Here is a 25,511-nt window from a genome sequence, read left to right as displayed (position 1 = left end):
CTTTTACGCTCACGCAAGCACACACACACCCACCCATACGCAAGGGTACACACAAACACACACACCACCTTCATCCAAGACATGCAACTTTGTATTAGACACCCATCATCTCATTCTTTTTGTCCATCTATATTATATATCTGACCTTTTACTAATAAAAAAAAAGTTGTTTTTTGGTTTTTAGATTTTGGTCTGCAGATTCATACATTTTAAAAATGAGATATCCTTCACTCAATATATCTGATGTAGCCAGGTTTATTTTTGGAACTGTGTCAGGTGAGCGACCACAAATTCATTTTTAGCTGTACACAGTCTCCTGTCACCCACTGCCTATGCAAAGAGGAAAAGTAGTCCTGCTAGTTCAAAACAGCACCTTATTTTCATATCAAATTTCCTGTTATTTCCTACACAGTACTGCCAGACTGAATATCATTTTACATTACTTCACCATTTAGCTTTAGAGCTGCTACAAGTTTTTTCTCACTTTTTAGAAAATACCAGCCTACTGTCACTCAACACAGTGTACGCTAAAGTGTTAACATGGAGCACTGGGACCAAGGATACTGGGGGCACATGCATGATTTTGGTGTCTATGTTGTCATCACATAAAGACTAAGGTGGCTGGTGCCTCCCTGTCCTCCACCAGGAGTGCTGTACCTGCAGTATGGTGACGAGACCAAGCAGGTCCGGATGCCTGCTGAGATCACGGGCCAGGAGGCTCTGAGGGCTCTGTTTGTCAGCGCCTTCCCCCACCAGCTCTCCATGAAGATGCTGCAGTCGCCCAACGTGGCCATCTACATCAAAGACACCAGCCGCAATGTCTACTACGATCTGGAGGACATCAGGTGTGAAAATGCAAAGTTGGAAAGTAAAATAGATGAAATAAGAGAAATACTTTGAATTGTGCCGTTTCACCGAAAGATGTGAACAGGACCAGCACCCACATGCATGCCCACTCTTCATTAATGAATTAATACAGGACAGGATTAATACAATATGCCGAACATGTTGGACATCATGTCCCTAAACATTTAATTTCCTGGTGTCCTTTTTCTTTTTGCTATTCTGCCCAGAACTGCCCTAAAGTTTCAGAACTTTCATTAGCTATGTTCAATCAGAAACGGATGTTTCTTTCTTTATTTCAGTTTTTAAATTAGTCTTAAATTCAATTCCAGGTAGCATTAAAAAAGTGTTAAAAAGTCTTAAATTTGGCTGTAGATAGCCTGAAATTATGGAATGCTCTAATCATCATAAAAAATCATGTTTAAAAAACAATCTGCCAATTAGAGTAAAAAATCCTCGGTGCAAGTGTGTTTTCAGTAACGCATGTGTCTTATGAATGTTTATGACTAGTTATCTATCAGGTTGTCCCATTGAAATTAAAAGGTTGTCTCCTCTTGCAACCTCTGATAAATAACAAGTCACAAACATTCATAAACCGCTTCTACTTAGAATTCATTTTAAGTTATCTTTATATAGTAGACATAGGAAGAGTTTTCTCCATATTTTCTCTAGAATGACTTTGCACATCGTCACAAACACTTTACAATAAATCTAAAAACAGCAATTTAAACCATTAAATAGCGAGCAAAATGTAAAAGCACAAAAATGGAAAAAAAGAAATGAGACAATGAGTGTAGGCAGATAGTGGAACAGGCTGTGGCAGGGTTAAAAGGTTGGAGCAACAAGGCCACGTCCAAATCTAAAAAAGCACAAACTATATGCTTCGGTCCAAATTCTTAATGTGGCCCGGCCTCGACAGCGGCCCGGAGGCGGTGTCACACTCTGTACCGTGGGCTGTCACTCACACACACACACACACACACACACACACACACACACCCTTACACACATACACACACACACGGCCAGTTGAGTGTCAGTGAAGTGTGTCTTGAGTGTCTGTCTTCTGCCTCCTGCTCATTCACTGCCTTTATGCAGCCGTTAAATCTGCTATTGTTCAGCCCAACAAGGGAGGAGGCCCCTGTCTGACAGTGTGTGTGTGTGTGTGTGTGTGTGTGTGTGTGTGTGTGTGTGTGTAGTATGTAGTGTATGTTTGTGGTTGGTTAGGGGGAGGCATGTTTGTAATCGTCTGGGAGAGGATGGTGTGTTTTGCGTTAGTTGATTGGTGTTTGTGTGTGTGTGTGTGTGTGTGTGTGTGTGTTTGTGTGTCCTTGTGAGAGCCAGTTTTAGACCTTTGGAGTAAGGACAACATACATTGACTAATAATGTAAAAATTTCCTAAAAATGTCAATATTATTATTACATCATCAGTTAAAAATTGTCAAATCCCCAGTGTAAAAACATGATGTTATTAAATTATCTGGGAATTTATTACACTAACAAGTTTTATTGTCTTTTCAACCCATATAGTGGGACAACAACTATTAAGTTATTATTAACATTATCAGTGGCTGCTTGGCCTGATATGTATCAGATTCATCTTGTTATTACTTGACTGATTTGAACAATTTTACATGAATCAGGAAACAACGCACTACTCAAAACTGAATCTGAATTCTTCAAGTGCTGTCAACACACACAACTGACAATTTCAGCACAGTCAAAATAAGTAGAAATGCATGAATGAAAATATACAAAAATGTTTGAATTTCAGCATTAACAGGATGTAAAATAGCAGCAGTAGCATCTGTAGCAGCACAACTACAGACAGAAAGGCAATGTGAGATTTGTGCATTGTGAAAATGATGGAGAATTGTGAAAATTAAAAAAATATCCATATATATGCAATATATAACAATGAGAGGAATAAAAGAGTATGAGATGATGGTCTAAAAGCTGTTTCAGAGGCTTTACCACCCTGACAAAAATAAAATTCTGGGGGAAACACTCAATACTTGGAATTTTTCTGAATTTTTTTGATACTGAATATCAGCAGCACAAAATAATGGCAAAATAGTGGCAGCTTCAATCCAAAAATAATGATATCGGCCTTCAAAAACATATTGTAACCTCTAATTCACTTCTTTTAGATATTAAACTAGCAGTAAATATTAAACTATTAGTGTTGTGTGTGTGTGTTTTTTTCTTCTTCTAGAAACATCACCTCCCACTCTTGTCTGAAGGTTTACCATAAAGACCCGGCGCATGTTTTCAACCGCCACGCCCGGCCGGCCAACACAGAGGGAAGGGTGAGTCGCCTCATACGCTCTCATTTTTACATTGTTGTTTACATTCTAGCAAGCCAATGCCATCGCTAGAAAGATTTGTGGCTCAGAAATAAACATAAAGAAAGAACCCCACATCGCATATCGAATCGTATTGTGAGAAAAGCATATAGTCCTTAACCTGAACTGATTCTAATGTGATATTTTGATCTAATTCTACACAAGTATGGCATGCAAATGGCCAAATGTATAGATATTGAATGTCTCAATCCATAAATATTGGTATCGGCCTTCAAAAACCCATATCAGTCAAACTCTAGGGGTGACAATGGATGAATTTCCGTTTTTGTTACAAGTGCGTGTGACATGGCAGATTTTGATGAAACTTTGATGAAACCCTCATGATGTTCTGTTGCATTTTGGCCCATGAGGGATGACATGTCTACTGTTGCCTCGTCATGTATTGCAACTGTTAACAGCGATGTTTCATCTACACTGAAATGAATTCCAGCGGCCAGGCTGCAACTTTAAAAACATGAAACTGGAAGTTGAACATGATAAAATCAGATTAGGCCTCAGATGAGGAGCTTTACAAGGGCAAACATCTAGATCTTGGTCTGTCGCTAGGAGACCGTAAGACTTTCAGAGGTGCTTGTTCCACAGCTCACAGGCATTAACAATGACAACAAGTTCACAAAAAGGCCACGGAGGCTTGTTTCCATGCTCTCTCGCTCTCCTCCTACTGCTCCTTCTATTCTATTACTAAGCCCTATTTGCGCAGGATTAGTATTATGTGGTATCCTAATTAATGAATCACCCCCCAACTGTGTTTTATGAAACACATTCACACAGGGTAATGAAATTTGCTGAAATCACCAGTGCCCCGGATACAGTTTGTCAAGATCAAAACTTCGTAATTTCCTGATTTAGCAAAGCAAAACTTAAAAGCAATATTCCATTTAGTTTTAACATTTTTAATGACAGGAGGAAGAGAGAAATTGCACGTCTAGAAGAAGAAAAATTGCGGCAAAAACAAATTATAGCTGAAATCACAGACTTTGATTGAAATGGGATTAATATTATCAGGAGACCAAAATGCGGCGGGAAATTTGTGCCAGAATTTTTACTTTACTTTATTTACAGACATGGGATTAAGATCGCTGATGATTTCTGCTTATAAATCCCTGGAGGTCCCCAGGTGTTGCTGTCCCTCTTTATCACTCCCTCCCACTCTCTCTCCATCCTCTGTTGACTTTGTTTTGCCTCTTCAGCTGTGCCTTAAGGAAACCTAAAGCCGGTTCTTATCAGAGGTCCGGCTCTTTCTCGCTCGGTCTTTTGTAAATCTCTGATACAGCGTATAGAGGATAAAAGGCTAGTAGCGTAAGGATCTCTGGTATTGTGGAGTACCAAGCCTCCTAAGCTCCTGCTCTGCTGATAGAGATCACAGGATGGGGTGAGATACACACACACACACACACACACACACACACACACACATGTAGCTACGTGCAGGCTTTGCAGACCCGCACAAATTCAAATGTAGACATACCACAGCCGTGCACTTTCATACACATCACCCTCACATGTGTAGACTTGCAAACATGCAGGCACACACACACACGCACATACACACACACACAGGGTGATCTTCAGTGATCCTGGCCAATCCCCCTGTGGAGTTTTCTCATCTCATCCCTCTTCTGCAGTGTCACCTCTTTACTTTAGTCACATACCGTATTTCCTCTAATAGTGGCCGGTAGTCAATTAAAAGCCGTGGTCGACACGAACAAATAAAGGCCGGCCTCAAATACAGGCTGGGGGAAAAAACGAAGGAAAAAACAATGGTGGATACCGGTAAACTCCTGGTGCCTGTTATATAATGTAACTGTAGTTTGTAGTAACGTACAAGTGCCACAAGATGGCTCGGCCGGCGGAAGTCTCTGGAGCATGCCGTCGTCGATTACCGTAATTATCGGTAACGCATTGCAGTAACAAAAAAATGTCTACCTAACGTACTCCAACAGAAGCAGATCAGAAAACAAGGAAGCTTCATACTAAAATATGAGCAAATATACTTATCAAACAGAGGGAATTAGAAATAAAGGCCTGTCTCTAATATAAGCCTGCTTCCAATAAAGGCCTGGTACCCTCTGCAGTTGAGGTAAATAAAGGCCCGGGCCAATATTAGAGGAAATACGGTACTTTAAAACTCTGATACAAATTTTTTTGTCCATAAATTAGTGATCATCAAATATGGAACTGGTTAACGTTCAGTGACTGAATATACAAGTTTAGCATTGCAGATTCCAAGTCCAAAACATCAAAATGCAGCCACCTTTCTTCCACAGTTCCATGGCTAACTGTGTAATCCTGCTTCCTGGAGCGTCTCCCAGGTTTGATCGGCAGTTTTAACGCATTAAGACCGGTCTTCTCCTCTTCCCCTTCTCTTCTTTGGGATAAATCGCTGTCCCTTGAGGGAATTAATCCCTCCAGCTCTGCTTTTCTTTGTCTTCAGGGTTTCTACACAGGTCTGGAACATATAGATAAGTATAGAAAAAAATATTTTCACCATTTCCAAGGTCTATGGAGGTATGGAAAAACAAAAAATCGGTTTTGAAAAGATCCAGGAAATTGTGAATAGTTTTCCCGTTAGAGAATCTGTGTACACCAGTACGTATCAGTAATATAATATATACCTTAGAGTCAAAGCTTTAAAATATTTTCAATCTGCGATGTCTTAAAAATTGAGGTCTGGAAAAGTATGGAATTTTAAAATTGGGCCCATTTTTCTTTTCCTTCCTCTTCCTTTACCTTCTCTCATCTTTCCGATTCCGCATCTGTGCCCCCAGTCTGGTCTTGTTCTTGTCCCTTCATGCATTTAAAAGGAAAAGACAAGCGAAACAAATTCCGTGGGTAAATACTGCACCGTTAATCGGCTGTGGAAATGTACTCGTGCAGAGATTTGAAAATCGAAAGGCAGTGAAACGGTTGTAAAATATGCAGCTGCATGTCTTGCTCACCAGATGTAATCAATAAGACAAGTGCTCTCCTCTTTAGGACTACACAATATTACTTATGCTCTTCAGTTCTTCCTGTCCTATGCATTCTGCATCAGCCTGTATCCTGTATGTCCTTTCCCCCAACCTATAGTAGCTCTTGTCCTTTGGTGCGTTTAAATGGATATGACAAGAAGAATCAAACTCCAATAGGAAAAAATATTGTGCTTTTAAACACCTAAAGAAAGAATGTGTTCTCTCTCAACAAATTGTGAGGATTCCGGCTGTGAGCTGGCATCTCTAACAGGGACTAGTATTACATGTCCACATCATCACAGCGGAAAAGCCCTTGAGCAAGGCACTAAATCCCAAACTGCTCCAAGGGGCTCTGCACTGCAGACGACCCTGTGATGACCTCTCTGAACAAATACACAAGTGTAGGCGGCAGTCTGTGTATCTTGGAGGGATATGACTAAAGACAGATTCCAACAAGTCAACAGTAAACATGTCATGAATGATGCAGTCCCCTCTGGGCCAATCAGCAACAAATACACCTGTAATCTGTAATTTGCCCTGTAATTATAGCGCTCCCTCAAGCCAATCAGTGTAATTTTGATAATTTGCAACGCAGTGGTGAGATGCATCATTCCCATATTTTCTCAAACTCAGATCAGCAGTGTCTGAGATACTGTGTGGCCTATCAGTAGACAGAAGAAGAGTCAAAGCCTCCATTATTGGCCCAATCAAAATATACAGTTTAGACATAAACGCCCTGCCAATTTTTCCAAAACTTGGTCCAGTGGTAGAGGGGCACCTCTAATGGCCAATGAACTGATATAGAGCTGATTGGCCATGTGGTGTTGCAATAATCAGCTAAAATGCTTAAAAGTGGCAAGAATTTGAACAGGCAGATCTCATGTCCCATTTCAGGTCCAGTCATAAATATGTGTGCATGTGAAACAAGTTGTTAATGGGACATGGAAGAAATGATTAACTTTTGGTGGAACTGGCATATCTTGACAATTACATAGTGTTGGTATGCATTCTACTGAGTGCCGCCAAAATGCTAGGGTGAGATGCATTATTCCTCCTAATTTTGTCAAAATCTGATCAGCGGTGTCTTAACGTGACATGACATGACGGACAAATAAAGGAATGGTAGTCCTTACCCTGATCATGAAAGACAATAACCAGCTGTAAATTGGCCTATAAAGTCGTCTTCTCTTCATCACACGGAGAACCACTATATGTTTTAAATGTTTGGAGAGAGGGGGCTTTGTAAGAGACCTGAAAACCAGACAGCCTGTCAGATGATAAAATGCTCAGCCACCCTTGGTCTTTGAGTTGCTGATGGGTGTGAGATCCAGCGTGACAAAGTCCATGCTTCGTTTCCTCAGGCGTGTTCTGATAACATGCTTGTACATGGCATACATGGGCTTTGAGATGTTTATATAATGCTGAATTTCACGCTGTCCTCGTGTTGCCAATTACTGGGATTATTTAGGGAGGTTGTCAGTGAGGGAGTCCGATTGTGACAGATTTTGGCATGAAACCCCAAGAAGCTCTTCTATTTCCACAAGTGTGAGAGATAAGAGTTCGACAGACAATTGGCTCGCACACGATGTCTTGCTTTCACTGTCCGTTGCCTTTGGTTTATCTCTCGCTCTTTCTCACACACATGGACAGTATGGCATGACTTGCAGATAGTCCTATGTCTAATTAGTCTAGTGGAATGCACATCATGGTTTAACCTGACTGCTGCCGTCCGTTCATTGCCCCCATGTTGTTTTCCATAGACAGATAGCTGTGTGTTTGCAAAAAAAAATGGCTGTATTCCAAGACCGATGAGATGAAGGATTCCTGTACAAATCCTGATTCCCTTCGAAATCCAGTGAGCTGCACCCTTGACAGTTTGGGGGAAATAATTATGCTTAGTCATGGTTGCTCTGCAGTTCTGTGAAGTTCAAATGTAAGATCAAATCTGCCTAAAATGAATATATACTGTATATATATTCCCATAACACACCTCTGAGCCTTTTATTTGCTCTGTGCAGTAGGGTGTGGGTGACTAATGAGATATGAGACAATGGGGCACCCATAGACAATTATTAATTTAATTAAGTTGCCATGCATTCAGAATACATAGGAATGAGTTCTTATATAAGGTGTTAACTTAGCCCTTTTTAGCTTTATAGATTTGATTCTGTTCTATTCTGTTCTATTCTATTCTATTCTATTCTATTCTATCCTATTCTATTCTTGTCAAAACTGGCCACTTGGAACTACTACCTTCACTATTACTGCTACCAATGGTAATCTTTAATTATATACACAGTTACAAAGCTCTTTACAAAGAATACAAGAATAGAAACGATCTACAACGAAAGCAAGTGAAAAATATAAAAGCAAGGCAAAAAGGAAGGTCAAAAACTGATGATACAGAATTAGCAGCCTAAACTCCTCAGGTCGTCCCTTTTTCATTTACAAAATAGGTAATATTTAATTTATGAACTTATGTTAGAAGTTTTTAGTAGTGCTCCTGAACTTCCATGGAGGCGTGCGTGCTAAAAGAGAAATATTGCTTTAAAGCCGAAGTGAAAGCTCGTCATAACTGAGTCAGGCTTGTAAGGAGATTTTGTTGTTGTGGGGAATCTGTGTCAACTCAATTTGTGCTGGAGCAATCTTTTGATTGATGGCTCGCTCTCCTTGTGTAACTGGTCTGGGCGTAATACTGCAGGGGGGTTTATTTTGTGTTGAATATTCAAACGCCAGGCGGTTTATGTGTTATGACATGCCAGCTTTATGCAAGTTTAGAAATCAACGCCCTTTTGGAACAAAGAGATGAACTTGAACGGTGTCACCCGCCCGCTCACACAAGTTACCCTACACCTCCCATCTGCACAGCTACAGCATTACTGAATATGTTTATAAGTCAGAGAAATGAGGGGGAAAAACAAGTGATCGCAACTTTGCCAGCATTTTGAGTGGAAGCCTATGAGAACATCAGAGAAGGTTGATGACGTATTGGCAAGAGGGAGCGCAAGAGAGCATCTGAGGACACTTTGCTGGAGTGGAGAAAATACCAAATATACCAAGGCACACGATCAGGCAAGGTAAACTTGCAGTTTTGTTGAATGTGCAGCAGAAAATTCCTCTCTTCTGGAGAGTTGTAGACAGTAGGGCTGCACGATTAGGGCAAAAACCCTGATTATTTTGCTAAATGTCGTGATCACAAAAATTATTTTATCACACTTTTTCACCTTAATATATTTTTACTTTCTCACTTTTTTCAGTGCAGTATTTCGCAGTAGCAGCAGCTACAAAGTCTTGCTTTCACTGTTACTGTCTTACTCTTATTGTGGTCCTTATTTACAAAATTCAGATTATAAATAATTACTACTTTATTGTTTTTGGCGCAGCTACAACCCTAAGGGAGTCTTTGCATAGAATCTACCAGGCGATGATCCACTTTTAGGAACAGATTTTCAGGATTTTCCTCTCTAACTTTGATACGATCTTTTCCACTTTGCTCATTCATTTTGCCAAGATGCTCTATGGAAGATTTCTCTGTCTGCTTCTCCATCTTAACTTTGGTTTCGGTCACTTGCACATTCAAAGCTTATGATTGGTCAGGCATAATAGAAGCTTTTGATACACCACACCTGGGCTTTCAGGGAGAATTGAAAATATAACAAACACTTCAATATGACCAAATTGCATAATTATTAGCCTAATTGTGGAAGCTTAAAATCACAATATACAATATACGATATACATTATTCATGATTATCTACGATTAATTATGCAACCCTACCTATTGATGAAGTAAAGATTTTATGATGATAGTAAACACTATATCAAAGCTCTGGAAGCAGGCTCTGTGAAACTAAAATTTGGTTGAAATTTCTGCAGACATTTCTATGCTGGAGGACCAGGAAAACCTTACTTAGGAGAAACTTAAGGAGAAATTAGAAACAAATTAGTACTGTATGTGGCTGACATTTTATAGTTTTGGAGAGCTAATATCACTTTTCGACACAATGTGAGTTCATGGGAAATTATTAGCAGAGTTTGTGGGATTTGCGGCAGAATTTTCTGCAGAAACAGGAGCGCTGCAGAGCATACAGAGTTACAGTGTGTCTCTCCAGTTAAGCTTGAATCTATGGGGGGCCTATGAAGAATGAGTGCCAAATACATGTAGACTCTTATCATCCTGTGCAGTTCAGTCACATTTGTGCAGTGCTGTTGCTTTGAGTAGGAGAGAGAGAGAAAGAAGCCTGAGACAGGAGATATGAGGTTTGGAGTGGTGGTATATACTCTGTGATAACACTGGCAGTCTGAGCCTGTAACCACTGAACTGTGGATGAGCTCAATAGATCTGCATGTTTCACAGATCAACAGCCTTCTTGGCTATTGGAGAGGAATCAATCTGATTTATCATGCAAAATTGCCTTGGTTGTTTTTGTGTGACAGTGTGGTAAAAAAAAACTTGCTCTTGTGAAGTGAATACTGATTTCACAAACGTGGATTCATTGTCTTTATGAGAGCATGTTGACGCTTGGAGTTATTGCCACAGTGCAAGGCCCTTGCACACACAGCTTTCACACACAAACACACACCTGCACGCCTACGCAGGGCTTTTCTTTAAAGGCAGGCTTTCCAGTCAGGGGTTTGTTTAGCCTCTGAGAGCATTCAACCTTTGTTATCGTGTGGGTTTTTTTTTTCTCCTCTCTCATGCGGACCTGGTAGAAATCTGATCACAACAGACCCTTTTGCCCCAGCTGGCATAGTTTTTCATGTTTCAATCCAAATAGCTTTGTCTAACAGTCAAACAAAGCAGTGTTTTCAAATTAGAAGTCTGTTGGGACTATAAAACCTTTGGAGGGGAAAAACAAGTGCATTAAAAAGTATATTTCCTATCACAGTGCCCTTGTACATCAACAAACAAACTTAGCTTTTTTCCACTTTCCAGATATCCACGGAGGTATTTTAGGGTGTTGAGACAAATTTGACATGTCTTTAAGTTGTATAGCAATAGCATGATAATTCAAAGCTGGATAGATAACTCAGAACCATGGTTACTTATTCTCATTCACGTAAATGAATGCTGACGTGCTCCATCCATACTGAATCAGCTACAGAATTCTTGAGAGTCTTGAGCCTTCTTCAGAGATGAAGTGAAATATAAAAATACTGCAAACAAAACCTGGTAATAAGATATTAAGAATATGCCGATGTTTCTAGGGTTCGAGGTTCCAGGTATCTAGAAGTCATTCCATAGTAAGACTGTATTAACAAGTGAAAGCTAGTGTAGCGCTAGTGCCTTGCTTGCTAGCTGCGAGCATCTTGGCTAGAAAGCCAAGACAGCCAACAATGGTGACCAGCTACAGCTGACGCTAACGAAGCTGAACACTAGCAAACAAAACATAAAACAGTAGTCACCACATTTTTGAAAAGCTAACCCTAACCCTAACATAACATTGAAAAATAAAATAAAATCACCAATAATAGCTTACTACAACTTAACAACTAATACTAGTAGCTATTTTAGCAAGGCCTACTAAACTAAGATTACATCCTCAACAAAAGATTAATTCCACCCTAGAACAAAGAAGTCCAACAGACAAAATGCAAAACCTAAATCAAACAATCTAATTTTGTAAAATACACTTGAGAACTTGAAGTGAATCTTCTGCTACCTGCTATCCAAACGCTTCCACAAGCAATTTGAATTGTGGAGAAATGTGAATTGGAAAAATCGATCTTCTAATACAACTGCATTGAAAACTAGCATCAGCAGGAGCAACAGCTGGTCTATAAAGGTTACTACCATAGGCATTTCAGACATGGCAGTTCATTAAGGACCTAATGAAAATACTACAAGCTCTTAGACACATTAGCATATGGAGATGCTGAACTTTCTGGCAAGCGTAAAAATGGCTACTTTATTGAAAGTAGTTTATTTATTATTGCCAAAATGCTTTTGGCTCTACAGTCTCTACTAACACTCCCACTGAATTCAATCTTGTCAGCACTCATGAAAATGTGTTTTCCTCTATTCCCAGATATCCAAGGAGATTTTGTACGGCAGCCACAGCCCAGTCCACACCTTGTCATCGTCCAGCCGCAGTACCCTGCACAATCTTCAGGGGTCAATGTCCCCACCCATGGTCCGCTCCATGCCCTCCTCTCCTTCCAGAATGGCCTACGGTGGGGGGGTTTCACGAGGAGTTGACCCGGGCAGTGCCACGTTGCCGCGGGAACGGCTGTCAGGGGCGGGCCGATCGGCGAGCCTCTGCCCCAGCAGCAGCGCCATACTGGAGAGGAGAGATGTCAAGCCTGGTAAGATAAGTCGACGGTTGGAGGTTAAATTCTGGTAGAGCAAGGACTAGCACTGCCGGGGTTAGGGGTTTGATTCTTTCTAAAAGTACAAAAAAATGTATGCCCTCAAGGTACTGTAAGATGCTTTGAATAAAAGCATCCACCAAATTACCAGTGAAAAGGATAATTAGATATCCATCTTCGAAAATGTAATAATTCATGAGCTTGGAATTATAAGGTTCTATCTGGGTTGAGTGCATTTCTATCAAATGTTAGTAGTACATTATGCATCCTGTCTGCTTTACTAAACAGTTGGACTTCTTAACTTTTCATTTCCTGGTGGTGGTTTCCTTTTCTTATTCTGCCCATTTATAGTTTCAAAACTTTTATTAGCTATGTTCAATCAGAAACAGGTTGTTTTTGGGTAGCGTAAAAAGGTCTAAAGAAGTGTTATATTTTGCTTTTTTGCTTGAAACCTGCAGATACCCTGCATTATCATCTTTTTAATCCAATGAATGTATGAAAACTTGTTTAGAGGCAATGCGGAAAACCTCTAGCTGTGTTTACAACGTAGTTTCGAGTCTGTTTCTCCATCTGAACTCCATCTGTCTTGTCTTTCTGTCAGATGAGGACCTTGGCAGCAGTAAGAGCGTGGCCCTGGTGGTGCGGGGCGAAGGAGGACCGCACTACTCCGACTCCTACTGCTCCTCCCTCCAGGATGGAGGAGGTCGCCTCAGTATCGCCTCCTCCCTGGCCAGCGCTCCTCCCTCGCTCACCGCAGACATGGTAGATGCCGGGGGTGGGGGGATTCCCGGGGGACTCCAGCAGTATCGGGCCTCCATTAAACCCCTGGGAGCCTACGGGGAAATCCTGGAGCACCAAACCCAGTCTCTCCACAGGTGCAGATTCTCTTGTTTTAAAACCCCAATCCAGAATCTATTTCGCCTTGGACCCCATAAACCTTGGTGGTTTATGGGGTAAAGGTGTTTACCATACCTGTGATGTTGTGAAGTTGAATGCTGAAAAGGGAGACGGTAAACAGAGAGAAGTATGACAGCATAGCTGAAGTTGGGGATTTGTTTTAGAGAATAGTTGTGACTTGAAGACCTTAGATACCTTCGAGGTATATTTTTTTTGCAAGGAATATTATTTCTGACATTTCTGCTTCATTAGATAATGTGCAGTGGAGGGTGACGGGAAAGATCAGAAAGTGAGAGGTTGACAGAGGTTGTGAGCCAGATTCAACCTGCTGCCACTGCAACTGCGAGGGTACACTTCATCCACAGATCCACCAGGATGCTGCTAGCATTGATTTTCTTACAGCTTTAGTTGTGTTATTCAATGCTGCAGTAAAGACAAGCAGCATCACAGAAAGAAGCACAGTTAAAGATGGGGATTTGAACACTACAGCAGCTGATTTCTATGATTAACACATCTTCAACCAGAGAGGAGGGACTAATCAGTGAAGTACACACATGGCTCTTGATGGCACACAGTTGGAGACCACTGCTCTAGTCCATTTAACTAATGGACCATGCCCTCTGGAGGTACTGTTAGTAATAGTTTAGGGTAGGGTTTCTTAAACTTTTTCAACCTGGGACCCATGTTAAGTAGATATTGATCTTGCCCCATGACCCAAGTTTGTTAAAACATACTAGTATTTTCGTTATGTGGGGACCCACCACAATCTGGTCCTTAACCCATTTTTCATGGCTCTGATTTTCATGTAAGCTGTCTTTGTGTCTGCTGTATCTGTCTTTTAATCCATCCATTAATCCCTCCAGGCAGAAAAACAGGAAGTACGGGGACAGCCAACTTCCCCCACTGGGCACCAAAACCCCGCCCCCTTCCCCACACCGAGTGAATGAAGTCAGGATGATTGACGGACAGATCATTGGAGGGGTGGGCCTGGTGACGTCGGAGCGGATGTCTCCAATTCGCCGGTCCCTCCGGCGGGAAAGTAACGGGGCCGTGGTGGAGGTTGTGAACCGAACAAGAGGAAGCGGTTCGTCGTCATCTTCCTCGTCCGTTTTTGTGGACTCCCCTCACGGACACCCTGATAGGCTGTCTCAGGGTCATGTGATGGCCGGTGACCCCCAAAGGTGAGCTGAGAGCCCAACTTTTCATCCCACTTAAGATTCTCCACATTTTTGTGTTTTTATAGGACATATCAGAAGGTTGGTAAGCAAAATGGTCACTGATACTTCCAGGTGGATAACTTGGAAACTGCACTAGGGTAACACAGTGGTAAACACAATAAATGTAAAGCGCAAGCTTAGCTTCAAGCTAGCCAACCTGAGCTACAAAAATGCCCCAAAACTGTGGCATTTGGGGTTGAAATGCTGCATCTAAATGTAGCAATGAACATCTCTCACATATCTGGCTCTCCGCTTTCCACCTATATTGACACATGAAGTGACATAAGAACAAAGCAAAAACACATTCTAATTCAAATTGTGAAGTCTGCCATACCAGCAGGCTCTGAGGTAGTTAGCATCTGTGTTGAACATATCGTTGGTTAACTAGGCTATGTTAGAAAGTTAGGTAACCTGTAGGTAGCTGGTTAATTAGGATGTTAGAACGTTAGCTAACCCCTTGGTAGCTGTTTAGCTAGGTTGTGTAGAAAAGTTAGCTAACCCCTAGGTAGCTGGCCACAGCCCAGCTGCCCATCAACAATAGATGCATAACCTGCCACGCATTCAATTATTATTGTACATTTTATGGAGGAAATGGTTTTCTTGATCTTGAAGTGGACGTTTAAATGACCAAGACTGTGCAATCACGTCGTTGTCCACCCTGTATATTTGTTACTCTTGTGACATCAGGCAAAATTGTCCTATAATCGCTGTGAAACTGTGATGTGAATATTGAATTTGCAATGTTGCTATGACATTTTAATACTAGCAAAGAAGTGAGTGTTACATTTACAAATGATGCCCTTATAGTTATCTGCTCTCTGCTGTCATTTGGCCCAGTTTGAGTTGTGCGATTAAATGACCCTTCTGGCTGCCTGCTATATAGGCCTGTACATCAAATGCAGCGAGCAGGGAAATAATGACGTAGCTGATTAAAAGCAACTGACAGCCAGAACCACAGAATGTAGCGCTGATGGTTGTTATTACAATTCATCATACACTGATACATTTTGAGAAAATCTTACAGAAATCACGTTTAAATAAATTATTCCCTATTGTTAAATCCTAGTTTGAGAGAAATACTGGGCATTCCATTGTACGAGTGCTACAGTATGAGATGCAATGAATAGCTGTTTTGTAGCCTGACAATCAGTACAATGATGAGATCTCTTAGGAGAATATTTTTAATGTACAAAATTCAGAAATTATAAAATTCTATGTGCAGCATGCATGACTGATGATTGAACCATTTGCATGCATAGAGTAAAATGTAAGAGTTGAATGTGTTTTGCAATGAGAGAGTAATGACTACGGAACAGATGATATGATGTAAACATTACAGGAATGTCACATTTTGTGTGATATCTGTGATATGGCTACAATAAACCATCACTGTTGTACTTTACATTTGAGAAAGAGGAGGATGCAGTGGCTGTTACAGCACTAATGTAGCATAGATGCATGATGGGAGACTGCTATTATGACTTTTACTATAAGAGCATACTGGACATTAATATTGATATATGTGATCAGTCATACAGCCTATGTTGTATTTTCCAGTGAGAGAATGAAAGCAATGGAACAGCAGATAGCCAGCCTAGCAGGGCTGGTGCATCATGCTCTGGCTATAGGACCAAATGTTACAGGGATCAAAGACATCGTCAGGTCTGTATTTTTCTCTATATCACAACTTTGATTTTGAATCTCAATGGGACTTCCTGATAAAATAAAGGCTAAATAAAAAATAAATAAAACTTAAAGCTACACTAGGCAAATTGGTTGACTCTACGGTGTCTCAGTTAGTCCGCATGGGACACTCTCTGTTGCAGCCCCACTTTATGATTTAAGCCGATGGATGTATTTTGCCGATGGATGTATTTTGACATAAAAATCTTGCCTAGTGTAGCTGTAATACCTGCAATCAACCTGGCTATCTCAACCTATTCCTAAGCTATTCCTAGTAGCTGTTCTCTTCTGAATATATATTAAAAAAAAAAAAGATTTAAAAGCAAATAATGTCAGAAATGGTATAGTATAGACTCCCATTGTAAATGCAAATTAGAACAGATATCCCCTTATTATAGGGAGACCACCATCAACACCGTTGTTAATTTTGTGCTTGTCTGTTTTCAGTGAAAGTGATGGGCAGAACCTCCTCAACAATGTACCTGGTGAGAAAAAACCTTATTACTTCACTTTCAGTTTTTTCACTTTCAAAACATGGAGTATAACCTCAGTAGTTGTATTGCTCTCTGTATATCTGTATATCTTTCTTTGACCTTCAGGGGCGTTGCCAGAGCCCGTTCCTGCTGTTCAGAACCCCGCCCCTTTGATTGACGGCTTTAGCCCCGCCCCTCTGGCACTTCAAGCCCCTCCCTCCGAAACAGGCCTGCAGCAGAGCTTGGCCTTGGCAAAGAGGAACGTGTCCGAGCTGCGACTGCAACTCAACCAACTCAGGCAGTTACAGGTAATTCATCGTCTCCTCACTTTCTAAGCTATGGATTGGTTATGAATATTATTATTAGGAGTAGTAGTAGTCTTTTGCAGTTACTATGCATCACTAATCAAATCTAACCAAATCCAAACTAGAAGGGATGCAAAATGGCCAAAGTGCAAGCAAAGGATTGGTTACTAGTTAATGTGGACAATGGATTGCATGTATGGGGATTACATTAATCTGATTATAAATATTTGGTAACCATAATCGTAAGTGATATCTTGTTGGATTTAGAAAAACGTTTAAAACGGAAAAACATTTAAATTCAGATATTATAGACGCAAACATAATTTTCATCATAGCATAAGTGGCTTTGTTTTAGCCCTTAGTGTATTTATACATAATTCTAAATGCATTCATACATGGCAGTGTGGATTTTGATGTTTGTACTAGTGTTACTAAAAAAAGAGGAATATATGAATTGGGATAACTCAAGCATTAATGTCCAACATTCTTGTCAGAGTAGTGGAATACTTCCACCCAGAGAAAGTCAACTTTTCCACCATTTATCATCAAAGTAGAGGGAATACTTCCACCCAGAGAAAGTCAACTTTTCCACCATTTATCATCAAAGTAGAGGGAATACTTCCACCCAGAGAAAGCAACTTCCCTGCCAAAAAGTGCTATTCCTATCCTTAATTCTGATTCCACTATCTTCCAGCTGGCCAACCAGGAGAGTGTGAGTTCGATGCTCCGGATGGCAGGTCAGGAGCTGCTGGTGTTAATGTGTGATCGGCTGGCTCAGTCGGGGGAGGCAGGATACCGACGGAGAGCTGAAATGGAAGAGGAGAGGATCCACTACCAAGCTATGGAGGAGAGAGTTCTAACACAGCTCAGGTAACAGCTTTTCTACTCCAGTTTGAATTCAGTAGGCAATGTGCTTCATTCAAAATTGATTCAGTCACAATGAAATGACTTTTTGAGCGCATACCTTGATTCTGTAATTTGACTGGTGGAAACAAGATGTTGGGCGGGACATAACGTGGGGAGGGATCATTGAAAAGTGGCCCATGGTGTAAGCTGATAGGATAGTAGTTTTACATGATGGGAGGGGGATTAGTTAGAATTACCTACTGGTACGGCATGAAGTAACCACTAAAAATACACCATTTCCCGATATTTGATATTATCGAGTAAAGAAACTAAAATAATCATACTTGAAGTGAAAAATTTGTGGGTTCCCTTTTCCACAATCATCCTGTTTTTCTGGAAATAGCAGGAATGAGCAAAAAAAACAAAAACCTGGGTTTCTGTATGGTCACTGGTGGGAACTAGCGCTTAAAACTTGATTAAAAACTCATGCTTCGCTGGTGCATATTGTTGTTCCTTGTATCAAGAGTGCAAACAAAAAAGTTTGAGACAGAAGAAAAATCCCCAACCATGTATTTCGGTTTATGATGGTGGGATTATCCTTTTGTTTCTGTTTGGAGTACAGATTGGACTTTCCCTTAGTGGTTTCCAAAGTAATAATTTAGCCTTTTCAACATTCACACACTACACTGCCAGTGACTTGACTGCAGCTGAAGCTGAAATAACAAGGCTGTGTCTTATGGCGTACAGAAAATGTGAAGAAATACAATTGTAAGAATTAGCGTGAGGCAAATGGACGTTGATTTGATCGAGTGTGATTGGGGTTTCTGGAGAGATCACAACTGATTCCCATGGTAGGATGTTACACATCGACTGCTTAGCACGATGGATGCAAAGAAAGGCCTGGCATTTATCGAGTTTCTGGCTCTTAATTCATACTGAGTGTGATTCAAAATGGTATGAATCCATTTATTGTCCGTCGGCACTGAAATTCACTCTCTCAGCACGCGAATCAGACACAGAAATACCAATATACCATCACATCGAGCAAACAATCCCCTCCTGGGTGCATTTCAGTGCATCTTTGATCAGGACATTATGGGAAAAGTGAGTCAGTCAGTAAATCAGTTGCAGCTCATCAGTTTCAGTCACTCTATATCAGCAGGGCAACCGAGCCTTTATATCTACATCTGGCTATAACTGAAGTATTCTCTGCTTTTTATGTGTAGTTACCTGTACGTCTCCCTCTTCTTTTATGCTTTATCTGGCTGTTTACTGAAGAGCAGAATGGTGAAGAGTCTGAAATTTATCCCCAAACCTAAGATGATCCAATAAGATCTGATGGGTTCAGACTGATTTTTTTACTTGTTTGCTTGTATTTTTGTCAAAAACATCCATTGAATAACATTATAACATTATTTGTGGAACTCAGAACTCAGAAAGCCAAATTTAAGACATTTCAAGACCTTTTTAATGTGACGTGGAATTACGAATGAATTTAAGACCAATTTAAAACCCTGAATAAGGAAACGAAGCTGGCAAATCCAGCCTATTTCTAGTCTAGTTCTGTTTAGTAAAGCAGATAAGATGCATATTGTACTACTAACCCTGTTCTGGATTAATTAATTAATTAAGAGTGGATATGCAACACAAAGAAACCTGTCATTACACAGTGAAAAAAATCAAACCTCTAACAAATGCAATTAAGACATTTTAATACTTTTTAAGGCCTTTAGAAATTTAGATACATTTAAGACTTTCAAGGACTTGAAGATACCCTGCATGCACTTGTGCTTACCTGCATACCTTGTGAGTTTGAGCTCTTTGTTCCATGTCTACACCTCTCTGTCTCCACAATGTACTAGCTAGTGATACTATAAAAAATATTCTTTTAAAAATCAGCAGCACTATACTGATGTTGTGAGAGGCTCAAGTATGAGCAGGAACTGAGTAGTAACCATGTCTGGCATGGCTGGCAAGCGTTGAAATTAACCATCTTAATGACTATATTAGCGAGTAAAGTAAGGGAATTACTGAGTCATAATGAAGCATTAAAATGGAGTTGATTTGCATTAGCTCAGTCTATGACCTACAGTGCCTACTTAGATTCTTTACATTATCCAGCAAAGCTATGCATGACACTGGCTGCCTGCCAGCACGTGTCTAATAATACTGTACATGTAAGTGAATGCTAATAGGGTTCACATGGCTGTGTATAGAGAATTAAGTGAGGCAGACGTTTTTGGCCTTTTATCTAAGGCCGTAAAAAGTATTAAAATGTCTTAAATACAGTAATTAAAATTGTTAATTTTTTCCCCATGTTATGCAGGTTTATTTTAAATTAAAGAAATATTCCATTTAGTTTTAACATGGGGGTTATTTGGCTCTTGACCGCCATGAAAACCAGAATATAAACTAATCACTAATCAATCAGATCAGATGCAGCTGGACGAGTTTGTAGCGTTCAGATTTTTGCTTCCCATTCATATGAATGAGGCAAGAAAATAGCCTGAAAACTGACATTTAACACGTTGGTGAACAGATTCAACAACAGATCCTGCTTTTAAGACAACAAAGCAGTCCTGGGTCCTTCTTCATTTTGCATTTCTATTCTTGCTTTACACTAAAATTAGTATTTAAAAATAAAAGTAGATCTGGTCTCTCAAACAGGAACTATCTCTCCTAAATGGTATCCCTCCGCTATGTTCTCTTTTATCAATAAAAATGCTATTTGGTGAAATTCTGTTCTAAAACGGTGGACCAACAGTCAACTGATAATCACAGCAGCAGGATCTGTTGTTGAATCTGTTCACCAACGTGTTAAATGTCAGTTTTCAGGTTATTTTCATGGCTTATATTCAAATGAATGGGAAGTAAAAATCCGAACGCTACAAACTCGTCCAGCTGCATCTGATCTTGGTGATTAGTTTATATTCTGGTTTTCATGGTGGTCAAGTGTCAAATAACCCCCATGTTAAAACTAAGTGGAATATTGCTTTAAACTTGGCTTTCTGAAACCTGTAAATACCTCAGTAAAGTTGAAATAAAATAGACCGAGAGGGATGGGAGCGCTGTCGGTGTGGTGAGACCTGGCAGGTTGATATGGGAACGATTTTGCGATTTGTTTACACGTCCTTTCCCACGCTTGTCTTCCCATATTTAGACCCCATGCCAGGACATGTGGCTGCTTGCTTCTTGCCTGGGCGACATTTGTGACTCAGCAAACTCCCTCATGGGTCTTTTAAGATTGATTGAGTGACAGGAATACTGCGGGCGTTAGTCATAGACAGTTCATTACCATTCAGTATTAGTGCATACTTATAACACGCGTATGTAGTTATCATTAGCAACAAGACTGAATTCAAACAATGCAGTCAGTGGCGATGTTTGAAGTCTAGGCCTCTAGCCAAGAAATACCTCCCAGGTTATGTCTGGTCAAACACTTTCTGTTGATCTTCTGTACACACACACACACACACACACACCTTAGTCTGCCTTATGAACTCACAGACACTGTCAAACTGGTTTGCCCAGCATTGTCTCAACACAACATAACAGGTTTTCGGAGGTTGTAGTGTTCTTGGAAAAGTATGCCGGAGAAATGTATTGTCAATAAATAAAGTACCATAAGAAAGTGTTCATAGGGTTCATAAGGTAATTGATTGGAATTGTTTCCGAATAATTTCAGGACTCATTTTGATCCTCCAACAATCCATTTTTAGGCCCCGGAGCCAGTCTTTGAATAACACCAGGATAATCTGCAGTCAGCATCAGGCATTAGTCCAAAAACATTAAGCAATTTGGATGAAAGTCAAGTCAGCTCTCCAGAAACTTACGACTGACACTGGTGTATTGCAGAAAATCAGTTGAGTAAGTGACAGATGTCTGCACTGTAAGGAAAAGTCCTATAGTTTATAGTTTTTATAGGAGGTTTGTCTCAGGTGCATGGATTCAAAATGTATAGACAGAAAGAAACCAGCATGAACTTGCACACTGATAAAAAAAAAGGAAGAACTCCAAAAGACACCAACCAATGCAAAAAGGACTGATATTTATTTACATAACTTCCACTTGCATATACCATACATTAAAACTCTGCTGCCATCTTATGTTTATAAATGGTTACTACATAGTTCATTTTGCCAACCTCTGTTAACCATTACACTACATTACTCGTCTCTGTCTCTCTTGTGTCCTCAGTGAATTGGAGAACTATGTGGACCATTTGAAAAGAGCCTCCACCTCCAGTCCTGGTCAGCTGTCAATCACTCTGAGAGACGTGGAGGAGGGAGCGGTCAACCTTCGGAGGGTCGGAGAGGCGCTGACCATCCTCAAAAGTCAGTGGCTTTGGGTGTATAGCTCCAAAAGTAGAATCTGGTTTTATGACTGTTTATTGTTAAATAGCAGAGGTGTGACCAAGTCAACTTGGCTCGAGCCCTAAGTCTTGAGGCACAAGTTTCAAGTCAAGTCTCAAGTCTAAATGTAGAACAGCAAGTCAAGTCAGAACAAATCAAGAGTCCAGTATCAATTTAACATCTTAAAGAAAACTAAATATCTAGGACTTTTCAATGCAATATGGTTTTAATAGGATAAAAACTTGGTAAGAGCATCATGAGTTTGATTTCTAGAATCAGTTTCAACTTCAATAAATTCAATCATTCCATACAAATTCAGAAAACAGAATTTAAATTCAGTCGTCTGCTGGATCAAATCTCATCACTTTCAATCTAAGTTATTTACACAAACACAAGATCTCAAGTCAAGACTTTAGAAACCTTTTCAAGTCATCAAAGTACAAGTCAGAGTCAAGTCCCGAGTCACCAGAACCCAAGTCAAGTCTTCTTTTCATACATCAAGTCAAGCAATTCAAATTGTGACTTGAGTCTGACTCGAGAACAAGTTCATGTAACTCGAGTCCCCACCTCTGTTAAATAGATATAAATGATGATATGGAAAATTAGCTTAACACGTTTCAAAATTCCTTTTTCTTTTCGTTGCGACTTTAATACTGTTGTTCTCTCCCAGGTGAGTTTCCGGAGCTGCAGGTGAAGATGCGCTCGGTGCTGAGGGTGGAGGTGGAGGCGGTGCGCTTCCTGAAGGAGGAGCCCCACAAGATGGACTCCATGTTGAAGAGGGTCAAAGCAATGACCGAGGCCCTCGGCGCTCTCCGCAGGTACGAATTGAACTTAGCCTCGCTTAATGTAGTTTAGTTTAAATTTACTGCACTTAAGTTTGACTTGAGTGAAAAGTTTCCACCTCATGTTCATTACAGGATCCCTCTCTCTCTCATCTTTCCTGTCTCTCTACAGTTCAAACTGTCCAAAAAAGCAGAAATGCCCAAAAAAAGGTCTTAGAAAAAGTAAAGCATCTTCTATGCAAATGATGTGCGTTTTCTATCTTTGTTCTCCATCTTGTCCCCAGGTGCGTGTCAGAGTCGACCCCTCCGGCCAGATCGGCCCCAGCGGAGCCTCTGGAGGTCCTGGAAACAGACCAGGGCCCGCCCAAGACACAGACGCCCCAGAACTCCCCCAAACCCCAGCCCCGATCCTCGGTCAGACCCCCTCTCCCCAACCCCTCATCCTCCGGGACCCAGGCTGAGGTCTCTCCCGCCACGGCCCACCGAGTCAAGAGCTGTGCGGCCACGGTGATCCAGTCCTCCCATCACCACCCCAGTCCTCCGCTGACCCCCACTCATGGACGAGACTCGCCAACCGTAGCCAAGGTAGGCCCATTTTGGGACGGCATTCTGCATCCCTCATGTAAAGAAGATAATTGAGATGAAAATTAAATGATCTGTGTGGGGAAATTGGCATGAATTTGTTATGAGATGCCAGGATTTACTGTTGATCCTTCTGGAGGTGTTGTGGGCTAATTTATGGTGAGGCACTACAGGTGAATAGGAGGACAAAATAATATGTTGAATATGGACACAAATACAAAACAATTTTTGTTTTATGACATGGTTATTTTGTTACAAACATATGCAAATTAGCTAATATTTTATAAAGAATTTTAAAAAAGTGTGAATATCAGTCAGAACACTTTCTCAGTGGATAAAGTTGGAAGTAAGTTTCCTTTCATTCTGATGAATAACTAGTTGAAATGACTATAGATATATATATATATATATATACACTATAAAAAAGCCTCTGTAAATAACCAGCTACTCTTTTTTATGAAGCAGTAGGTCAAATTTGGTTTGCTTGTGAAATTGTGATGGTCAAGCCGTCTCATATGTGATTACTACAGCAGAATAAAACGAAGCTAATATCACCATTCATTTTTCTGCCCCACGATACATATTGTCACATTTTTGTATTGTGATATATTGAATTTCGAGATATTGTCCCATCCCTAAATAGCACAAGGGATAGTGAGATTAGGTCCTGCGTATTGGTAAAAATATTTGTGTGCACTTTCTGTTACATTGTATGTGAATAAAGTTCACTTGTTGTAACTGTGGTGTGCAGGTGAGCCCTCGCAGCAGAGAGAGCAGCCCCGCCCTGCAGAAGAGGACGGTCCCTCTGCAGGCAGATACACTCTGCAGTACAACAGCTGCAGCCAACCAGCCGGCACTGACGTCAGCAGAGGAGAGCTGCACTAGCAGGACCGCCATAAAACAAACAGGCGTATGTGCTGACATTATAAGATAGCAATCTGATACTATAGTGTATAAATTTAGTAGTGGTGCTGAATGCTTAGTCAGTTTACAGTGTTATTAGATAATTCAGTTCAATAGCTACTCTGGAAGCATCACTCCAGCATCACTGCAGATTTGTGGCTTTCAAAACTCACTTTCCAGCCCGTACTGTTTTGGAACAAAAACGCCCCGACCATTGAGAGTTTCAAGGTAATCAGAACCCATATACTGTACTGCACAGAAGAATCAAACTCTGTTCCTTTGTCTCCGTCCTCCACAGACTACAGAGAGAGAAACCCCTGAGGGGAGTCAGAGTCTAGAAACCAGCAGTGCGAGCCAGCCGGAGCCCGACACCAGCCAGCCCGACCAGTCAAGCAACACCGCTCCCAGCCAGCCTCCTCCCTCCGACGCCACCGGCACCGCCACTGCAGACTTTGACCAGATGCTCCAGGAGGCCCAGGCCAGCCTGATGAGCTCCATCCCCGACCTGGAAGTGTCAGACACCAGCGAGGGTCCCTCCCATTCCGCTCCAGGGGAGAAGCCCGCCCCTGCACCCCGGTCGGAGCAGGAGACCCCACTAGACCTGACACTTCAAGGTTGATCTTTATTATCCCATAAGCTGACAGCGGTTTGTTCTTAAGCTGACCACAAAGTAATGGGAGATTCCATCTAAAATTGCATGCCCAAAATAAAACTTTACAACTCTGGAAATACACATAGCACATGCATGTATTTGATATTTTTACAGATGGGACACTTTAATGCTTTATAGTACATAAGGAAGGCACATACATGCACTTTTGATACTTCTTAAACCTTCATGTGAAAACCCACGTGAAAAATGTTTCTCACGTTGTTTTCTGATGTTATGTTAGTTAGTTGGTTTCGTTTATTATCCTTTCGGAAATTCTCTTTGTGACAGTGACATAGAACATTCTCTATGTGACAGTTTTTCCTTCAGACGTTAAAAAGTTTCAGTTTCTA

The 25,511-nt window shown here is 40.8% G+C and overlaps 1 protein-coding gene across 2 annotated transcripts in view; it reads left to right on the top strand.

Annotated features, from left to right (window-relative positions):
* LOC139919832 (sickle tail protein homolog) overlaps window positions 1-25,511 on the top strand; it is a 52,836-nt gene that overhangs the window by 13,230 nt on the left and 14,095 nt on the right. For both annotated transcript variants that reach the window (XM_071909688.2, XM_078287515.1), the window contains exons 3-16: window positions 647-845; window positions 3,059-3,152; window positions 12,190-12,466; window positions 13,071-13,344; window positions 14,230-14,547; window positions 16,141-16,245; window positions 16,714-16,751; window positions 16,866-17,047; window positions 17,739-17,914; window positions 22,088-22,224; window positions 22,913-23,060; window positions 23,309-23,609; window positions 24,358-24,516; window positions 24,808-25,123. In XM_071909688.2, the coding sequence (XP_071765789.1) occupies window positions 647-845; window positions 3,059-3,152; window positions 12,190-12,466; window positions 13,071-13,344; window positions 14,230-14,547; window positions 16,141-16,245; window positions 16,714-16,751; window positions 16,866-17,047; window positions 17,739-17,914; window positions 22,088-22,224; window positions 22,913-23,060; window positions 23,309-23,609; window positions 24,358-24,516; window positions 24,808-25,123 (2,724 nt within the window). The remainder of the gene's footprint in view (window positions 1-646; window positions 846-3,058; window positions 3,153-12,189; window positions 12,467-13,070; window positions 13,345-14,229; window positions 14,548-16,140; window positions 16,246-16,713; window positions 16,752-16,865; window positions 17,048-17,738; window positions 17,915-22,087; window positions 22,225-22,912; window positions 23,061-23,308; window positions 23,610-24,357; window positions 24,517-24,807; window positions 25,124-25,511) is intronic.

The sequence above is a fragment of the Centroberyx gerrardi genome, chromosome 13, assembly GCF_048128805.1.
Source record: "Centroberyx gerrardi isolate f3 chromosome 13, fCenGer3.hap1.cur.20231027, whole genome shotgun sequence".
Lineage (NCBI taxonomy): Eukaryota > Metazoa > Chordata > Actinopteri > Beryciformes > Berycidae > Centroberyx > Centroberyx gerrardi.
This window is presented reverse-complemented; position numbering and strand designations above follow the sequence as displayed.